The sequence below is a fragment of the Grammomys surdaster genome, unplaced genomic scaffold (assembly GCF_004785775.1).
Source record: "Grammomys surdaster isolate TR1022 unplaced genomic scaffold, NIH_TR_1.0 315358, whole genome shotgun sequence".
NCBI lineage: Eukaryota > Metazoa > Chordata > Mammalia > Rodentia > Muridae > Grammomys > Grammomys surdaster.
The window spans coordinates 1-8,600 of record NW_021626568.1 but is presented as its reverse complement, the minus strand read 5'-3'; the positions used below and the strand labels follow the sequence as shown (position 1 = coordinate 8,600).

The window sequence follows — 8,600 nt, the reverse complement described above, 5'->3', positions numbered from 1 at the left end:
ATTGTATTTCCAATTTGCTGAGGAAATGGTTTCCACAATGGTTGTATTAACTTGCAACACCCCAACAGTGAATAGGGTCCACACCCTCCCCATCCTGTGTTGTCAGATTGTTGATGACGGACATTCTGACTGGGGTGGGGTGATATCTCAAAGTAGTTTGAATTTGCATTTCCCTGATGAGTAGGGATAGCGAACTCGTTTAAGAATAGTTATGGGTCATTGTGTTTCTTTTTGAAAACTGTCTATTCAGTTAATTTGCCCATTTATTGACTGGGAAAAAATGTTTTATTCCTCTAGTATTTAATTTCTCTAATTCGTTGTAAACTCTGCATGTTAGCGTCTTGTCTGCAGTCTGTCTGGTAAGGGCTTTCCCAGCTCCGTGGGCTGTGCACTCTGATGTTTCCTTAGCTCTACAGAAACTTTTTGTTCTCATGTGTTCATTTTGTTTTGCCTGCACATATGTATGTGGATTACATGTGAGTCTAGTGACCTTGGAGGTCAGGAGAGGGCCTTGGGTGTCCTGGGAATGGAGTTCTAGACAGTTGTGAGCCACCATGTAAGTGCTGGGAACTGAACCCTGGTCCTCTGGAAGAGCAACACGTGCTCTTACTCACCGAGCTATCTCTCCAGCCCGAATCAGTGTGTTTTGAAATGGCTGAATGTTCCGCATGTTTCCAGGGATGTGCGGGATTCTGAAGTCAACCCGGATGGATTGTTACTTTCCTTCTTTGTTCTAGGAAAGTCCAACATGGGCGGCTCCCCCAAGCCAGCAGTTGACAACATCAGAAATATCCTGGGCATCAGTTGGAACAGAAACGACTACCTGGGTGAGGCTCTGCCCAATCCGGGCCCTATAGGCAGGGAATAGGAGTGAGATCCTTGGTCGCAGGGCTCAATGTGACCTAGCTCTGGCCCTGAGCCACGAGGGTTCCCCATAGCACTGCATGATTGTATCTGAGTACCACCTCGAAAAGCTGGGTACCGAACTGGCATGGTCCCTGTTGTGGTTCCATCTCCAGAGGGCTGTGGCTGTGGGCCGCTTCTTCCTCTGTGAGAAGGTCTGCAGTGAGCCTGCTTCACAGGAAGGTAGGGGCGGATGCTTAGGGAAATGTGAGCTGGTGCAGAGGGCCGCTCAGTACTGTCCACCGCTGCCGCCGCCACGTCATCATCACCTAACATTTCAGGAAACTGCAGGAAGAACCGGCCTGGTAGGGGCTGTCCCTCTGCTGTCCCTTCAGCAGTAGGCAGCTAGGTGAGGTGTTGACAGGCAAAGCTGCTGAAGGAACACATAATTCTTCAGGGTTAGGGTGACCGAAAACAATTAAAACATTTTTTCTTGGTTTGTTTCTGAGACTAGGTCTTGCTATGATTAAAGATTATGTAGAGGCCCGGTGGCCGCAGGGTTCTGAGCTTGTAGCCACAAAACCCCAATCTTCACCTCTGCGGTCACCCCAATTTTTGTTTAGTTTCTACAGTGTCCGGCTAGCTATGTTTGGGTTCAGATTTCTTATGTATTTATTGCAGTGTCTCCCAGCTGAGCACTCTGCCACTGAGCCATTACCCCAGGCCTCTGCTTACTTTTTTTTTTTTTTGGTTTTTCGAGACAGGGTTTCTCTGTGTAGCCCTGACTGTCCTGGAACTCACTCTGTAGACCAGGCTAGCCTCGAACTCAGAAATTCGCCTGCCTCTGCCTCCCAAGTGCTGGGATTAAAGGCGTGCGCCACCACCGCCCGGCCTGCTTACTTTTATTATAAACATTTTTTTTATCTATGTGTATGTGTGTGTCTGCATGCGTGCCTTTGGGGGCTAGAGGAGGATATCACCTCCCCTGGAGCTGGTTACAGGCAATGGGTGCTAGAGACTGAACTCTGGTCCTCTGGAAGGGCAGCAAGCACCCTTGACCACCAAACATTCTTTCTAGCCCTCTTTTGTTTTATTTTTGGGATGGGCCCAGGCTGGCCTCCAACTCACTGGGTAGCCTAGGCCGATCTTCCTGACTGACTCCACTTTCTGAGTGCTAGTAATTAATACAAGGCAAGAGACCCTGGTGGCAAATGCCTCTAACTTCACCACTTGGGAGGCAGAGGCAGGCAGATCTCTGTGAGTTCGAGGCCAGCCTGGTCTACAGAGTAAGTTCCAAGACAGCCAGGGCTACACAGAGACACTGTCTCCAAAAGAAAAACAAAAAGATCTTACTTCTTCTTCTTCTTCTTTTTCTTTTTTTTTTTTTTTTTTTTTCGAGACAGGGTTTCTCTGTGTAGCCCTGGCTGTCCTGGAACTCACTCTGTAGACCAGGCTAGCCTTGAACTCTCAAACTCAGAAATCTGCCTGCCTCTGCCTCCCAAGTCCTGGGATTAAAGGCGTGCGGCGCCACCACCTGGCTAAGACCTTACTTCTAATTCAGGTCACATTCACAATAGAATAGAACTTGAACACATTCTTCTGAGAACACACAGTTCTACCCGCTGTAGGCAATACACAAGGTAAACAAGGCAGCCCTGTAGCATTCAAGTGGTGACATGATGTGAAGCCAGGTGTGGATGGAATAAGAGGGTCTGGGGCATTAGAAGACCTTGCTGAGGAAGACCTGTGTGGGCATCTGGGGGAGAGCACTCCAGCCAGAGGTGCAGCTGGAGCAGAGGCCTGAGGAGGGAATGTACCCCGGGGTTTGAGGAACTTCTAGGAGGCTGTGGGGGGCTGGGCGGCGGTAGGAGAGGAAGCAAGACTGGGTGAGGGAGATGGGGACCATCTAACTCCGGCCTTTGTCGGCTTGCTGAGTACAAGTACCTGCCTCATGTCTTGGGTAGCCTCTCAGTCACGGGCTCTGGTGATTTCCCTCCTCCCCACCAGACATCTATGCAATTGGGGTGGGCAAGCTGGATGTGGATTGGAAAGAACTGAATGAGCTTGGGTCCAAGAAGGACGGCGAGAGGCACGCCTTCATCCTGCAGGATGCAAAGGCCGTGCAACAGGTCTTTGAGCACATGCTGGGTGAGTAAACCCTGTCCTCCCTGCAGAAGAGAGCATAGTGGGGACTCAGATGGGGGCTCATGGTGGCAGCCTGGACCAGTGGCCCTCACCCACTTCCTTCTCCATCTGGTCTTTGCCATAGATGTCTCTAAGCTCACAGATACCATCTGTGGGGTGGGGAACATGTCTGCCAATGCCTCTAACCAGGAGAGGACACCTTGGCAAGTCACCTTTAAGGTATCAGGAAGAAGGGGCAGGGCTTGGACCACAGAGGTAAAAGCAGCCAGGCACAGCAAACCCGGATTATTGTCTCTTCCCTGCAGCCGAAAAACAAGGAGACTTGCCAGGGGTCACTCATCTCTGACCAGTGGGTGCTGACAGCAGCTCACTGCTTCCATGACACTCAGATGGAGGATAGCCACCTGTGGAGGGTCAGTGTGGGTACGTCAGGGGCTGCAGGAGATCCCTCACCACAAGGCCAGAGTCACCACTGTCTCTCCTCAGCCTCTGGTCCAGTCTAATCCACTGTTGTTTCCAGGGGATCCCACTTCTCAGCATGGCAAAGAATTCCTTGTGGAGAAGGTGTTAATTCCCCCAGGGTTTAATGTCCATGCAAAACAGAACCAGAACATCTCAGAGTTCTACGGTGACGACATCGCTTTGATGAAGCTGTCTCAGAAAGTGAAAATGTCTACCCATGCCAGGTGCCTGAACCCAGTCCGGAGGGTACCCTATAGAGGACCGTGCTCTGGAAAGCACCAGACAGGATACTGACGATGGGCCTGTCTGACACTCGCCTTTCTCCCCAGGCCCATCTGCCTTCCTTGCACTGTGGGAGCCAACATGGCTCTGCGGAGATCCCCAGGTAGTACCTGCAAAGACCATGGTGAGTGCTGGAGGCTTAAGGTTCTTGGTAGGTTGCAGCCAGAGCTTGTGGGTACCAGTGGGGACCGGGCTGCAGTCCTCAAGCTGGATACATCAGCTCTGGGTAAAGGAATCTATCTTAACACCCTCTTCTCCCCATTGGCAGAGACAGAACTTCTGTCACAGCAGAAAGTTCCTGCACATTTTGTAGCTTTGAACGGGAACAGACTGAACATCAGCCTCAAGACAGGACCCGAGGTGAGAGCTCAGCAAGGGATGCTGGGATACTCTGGGGGCAGCTCCCAGAATGGCCAGCCCTCCCTGGAGTCTCCTCAATTCTCAGACCTTACTGGTCTAATGTCTCCTGGCATGTCCCCATTCTTCTCTTCTATGTCCCACACTGCAGTGGACGAGCTGTATCAAGGCGGTCTCCCAAAACAAACACATCTTCCCCAGCTTGACAAACATTAGCGAGGTGGTGACAGACCAGTTCCTGTGCAGCGGGATGGAGGAGGATGCTAATCCTTGTAAAGGTTAGTCCCATCCTGGACTCCCAGGGAGAAGGCTATGGTGTCCTTGTGGTTAGCAAACACTCTGAATACTAGTGTGCTGTCCTGGACAATACTGTCTTTTCTTTCCCTGCAGGAGAATCTGGAGGAGCGGTTTTCCTTGAGCGGAGATACAGGTCTTTCCAGGTGAGAAGCAGACTCTGGAGTGGAGCTCCCTGTCAGGGTACAAGTCCCTTTTGCTTAGGGGAGGTGGGAAGCCTTTGAGAGGAACCAGAGAGGTTGAGGGTTGGAGTGGGGCTGCCACTATCTCAGTCCTGTTGACTCTTCCCTCCAGGTGGGCCTGGTGAGTTGGGGTCTTTACGACCCTTGTCAAGGTTTCTCCAACAAAAACCTGCGCAGGAAACCCCCACACGGTGTTCAGCCGAGGGACTTCCACATAAATCTCTTCCGCCTACAGCCCTGGCTGAGGCAGCACCTGGATGGTGTCCTGAACTTTTTGCCCCTTTAGCATGGTCACTGACTCTCTCATCTGTCCTTCCTGTCTACTACCTCTGAGTGTTCTCGCTCCTGGGTCCATAAATCCTGGGCCTAGGAACCCAGAGACAGTGGCAAAAGCTAGGGAATCCCCGGGGTTGTGCCAGGACCACTGTGCTACCCATGAAGCAAGTCTCTCTCTAGCGTGGCTGACCTGTGCTCCTTTCGCTTTCACATGGAATTTCCAAGTTATGAAATTAATAAAAATCGGTGATTTCCACATCCTGTCTGTCTTCTGTTTTTGGGGGTGGGGAGGCCGGGAAGATTCCAGGAAGGTCAGAGACCCTGCTGCACAAACAGTGGCTGGACTCTGCCCCACCACACAGTCCATGGAAAAACTGGTCTCTAAGTGGGGGGTAGTGTTGGTGGTGGTCTGGGCTTGTTAGGAGGGTTGGGGGGCTAATAGGGAGCTCGGAAAGGGAAGTTCTGGCCCTTGGTCAGCAAAGGGTGGGGCTCAGATAGTATCTGTTTCCCCAGTTGGCAGCTCAGCAGGGGCCCTCCTTCATCAATGTTCCGGGAAGCAGCGTCTATGCAGGGTAGGCTGGCCAGGCTGCAGGTGCCAGAGCAGATTGCATAAAAGGTTAGGGGCTAAGGGAAAAGGGGTGTAGCCAGACCCAGCATTGGAGTTTCAGTTTGGACAGCAAGTCAAGTAAGCACCCAGAGTGAACTGGAGAGGGCTTTTGGCCGCTGGCCTCTCTCGTGCTTTCCATGACAATGGACAGTCCCCAGCTCTGCCTAGTCCTCTTGGTCATAGGCCTCTCCTCTGGAGGTAAGCAAAGGACACCCCATCCTCTTTTTGTCCCCAACTTCTGTCTTTGGCCTTCTGGGGCCAGGCTTCACCAGCCTTTCTCCTCAGGTGTGAGCACAACTCCAGTGCTTGAGGCTCGGCCCCAGGTCTCCTGCTCTCTGGAGGGAGTGGAGATCAAAGGTGGCTCCTTTCAGCTTCTCCAAGATGGTCAGGCCCTGGAGTACCTATGTCCCTCTGGCTTCTACCCATATCCTGTGCAGACTCGAACCTGCAGATCCACAGGCTCCTGGAGCGTCCTGCAGACCCGGGACGGAAAGAGTGTCAAGAAGGCAGAATGTAGAGGTTGGAGGCTTGGGAATGTGGACAGTGGGTGGCTGGGCAGACCAGGTGGAGGCTGTCCAGTACTTGGTGAGAGGAGAGCTGTGGGACTGGCAGTCTGACCTGTAGGCTGGCTGAGCATGGGCACAAGTCTGGGGGTGCGTGTGGGAAGGCTTTGCTCAGGCAGTGAAAATGATACCTGGAAACTGGGAAAGGGTGTCTAGAAACGTACTTCAGTTGGTAGAGTGTTTGCCTCCCGTGCACAAGGCGGTACTGCGTGAAGCAGGCGTGGTGAGTGCCTGCAATCCTAGCACGCAGGACATAGAGGCAGGAGGGGAATCTCAAGCACCTTCAGCTTCACAGCCACTTTGAAGCCAGCCTGGGCTACATGAGACCTTGCCTCAGAACAAAACAAAATAATCCCACAAGAAGAGGGGACAGTAGGGTTGAGGGGACTGGGCAGGTACTGTTTCTCAGTGACAGGATTTCTAAGACCAGGAAGGACTTAGAAACAGCACTCGGTGACTTTTATCTGTCTTCCTTAAAGCAATACGCTGCCCACGACCACAGGACTTTGAAAATGGGGAGTTCTGGCCCCGGTCCCCCTTCTACAACCTGAGTGACCAGATTTCTTTTCAATGCTATGATGGTTATGTTCTCCGGGGCTCTGCTAATCGCACCTGCCAAGAGAATGGCCGGTGGGATGGGCAGACAGCAATCTGTGATGATGGAGGTGAGAACCAGGTCACCCCTGACTTTACCCTCTGCTGGACGGCTTCACCTTGGGAATGCATGGACACTCACATTGTCTTCATGTCTCTGCAGCGGGATACTGTCCCAACCCGGGTATTCCTATTGGGACAAGGAAGGTGGGTAGCCAATACCGCCTTGAAGACACTGTTACTTACCACTGCAGTCGGGGACTTGTCCTGCGTGGCTCCCAGCAGCGAAGGTGCCAAGAAGGTGGCTCATGGAGTGGGACAGAGCCTTCCTGCCAAGGTGATCCTTGACCTGCTCCCTGAGTCAGCTCTTGCCCTGTTGGCTCCATGTCAAGAGTCTCTCGTCCTGAAATCCCATCACCCTGTCAGTGTGTCCTCCGTACTCCAGATATCTGACCTACTGTCTGGCCATCCCTAGATTCCTTCATGTATGACAGCCCTCAAGAGGTGGCTGAAGCATTCCTATCCTCCCTGACAGAGACCATCGAAGGAGCTGATGCCGAGGATGGGCACAGCCCAGGTTTGAATGCAAGGAAGGGCCGGGCAGTGGTGGTGCACGCCTTTAATCCCAGCACTTGGGAGGCAGAGGCAGGCGGATTTCTGAGTTCGAAGCCAGCCTGGTCCACAGAGTGAGTTCCAGGACAGCCAGGGCTACACAGAGAAACCCTGTCTCGAAAAATGAACAAACAAACAAACAAACAAACAAAGAAAAAGAAAGGAAAAATAAAAAAAAAAGAATGCAAGGAAGGAGGCTGAGCAGGAGGCCCAGGGAAGGATGGGTGGTCTGTCAGGTACTGTACATGCCAGAAACTGAGTCTCTGTCGGCACCTAGGGGAACAGCAGAAGAGGAAGATTGTCCTGGACCCCTCAGGCTCCATGAATATCTACCTGGTGCTGGATGGATCCGACAGCATCGGGGCCAGCAACTTCACAGGGGCCAAGCGGTGTCTTGCCAACTTGATTGAGAAGGTAGATCAGAGTGTTCCTCCCTTTGAAATGAGGGGACCTTATCTGTACCTCACTGCCCTTACAAGATGGTTTCTCGTGTCCCCAGATCCTCTGGGTCCAGGTCCTGATGTTCTCTGGGCTCCGCTCTGTCTCAATAGGAGTGTTGACTACCCATCACACTGTTCTTTTAACACAATGGCCTCTTGCTCATGCACAGGTGGCAAGTTATGGGGTGAGGCCAAGATACGGTCTAGTGACATATGCCACAGTCCCCAAAGTCTTGGTCAGAGTGTCTGATCCGAGGAGTAGTGATGCTGACTGGGTTACAGAGAAGCTCAACCAAATCAGCTATGAAGGTCAGAGGTCAGGGAAGGGAAAGTGGGAGGTGCACCTTGGGGCTGTGGTGGTCAGAGGCTCGGAGTTCTTCTGGAGAAAGTAGATAGACTACTATTGGTTAGAGATTGAACAAAAGTGTCCTTGGGTAATGGAGACTGCTGGGAGAGCCAAGGGCAAGTGGGTGATAACCCAAAAGTTAAACATTGTCTGGACTTGGTGGCACAAGCCTTTAATCACAACATCCAAAAAGCAAGCGGATCATTGTGAGTTCAAGACCTGAATGCTCTATATAGTAAAAGTTAAAGAATGTGGGACCTCAGTTGTCATAGACTTCTGAGGTGTAATTGTGGCTTGGAAGATAAGGTCAGTGACCTTTTATTTGTAGACCACAAGCTGAAGTCAGGGACCAACACCAAGAAGGCTCTCCAGGCTGTGTACAGCATGATGAGCTGGGCAGGGGAGGCCCCGCCTGAAGGCTGGAATCGAACCCGCCATGTCATCATCATTATGACTGATGGTGAGGCCTTTCTCCTACCCCAGCATCCTCCCATGTGCTTGTGTCTCCAGCGTGTTTTCCTTGACGCACTTTCACGGGCCTCGTTTCCCGCAGGCTTGTACAACATGGGTGGAGACCCTGTCACAGTCATTGAGGAC

At 52.0% G+C, this 8,600-nt stretch overlaps 2 protein-coding genes across 2 annotated transcripts; both read left to right on the top strand.

The window, feature by feature from the left end:
- The first annotated feature begins 738 nt into the window (after positions 1-738).
- LOC114616315 (complement C2-like) lies at positions 739-5,099 on the top strand. Its single transcript, XM_028761811.1, has 10 exons — positions 739-827; positions 2,851-2,991; positions 3,113-3,207; positions 3,294-3,411; positions 3,509-3,674; positions 3,780-3,856; positions 4,001-4,092; positions 4,241-4,367; positions 4,480-4,529; positions 4,678-5,099. The coding sequence occupies exons 1-10, from the start codon at positions 749-751 to the stop codon at positions 4,849-4,851; spliced, it is 1,119 nt and encodes a 372-aa protein (XP_028617644.1). The 5' UTR covers positions 739-748; the 3' UTR covers positions 4,852-5,099.
- Positions 5,100-5,290: 191 nt separating this feature from the next.
- On the top strand, positions 5,291-8,597 carry LOC114616314 (complement factor B; the record flags this gene model as incomplete). Its single annotated transcript, XM_028761810.1, has 9 exons — positions 5,291-5,646; positions 5,734-5,967; positions 6,491-6,676; positions 6,769-6,942; positions 7,081-7,182; positions 7,495-7,631; positions 7,828-7,966; positions 8,332-8,463; positions 8,557-8,597. Coding segments are annotated over exons 1-9 (1,206 nt in total), but the record flags the coding sequence as incomplete, so codon positions are not given.
- Positions 8,598-8,600: the final 3 nt, after the last annotated feature.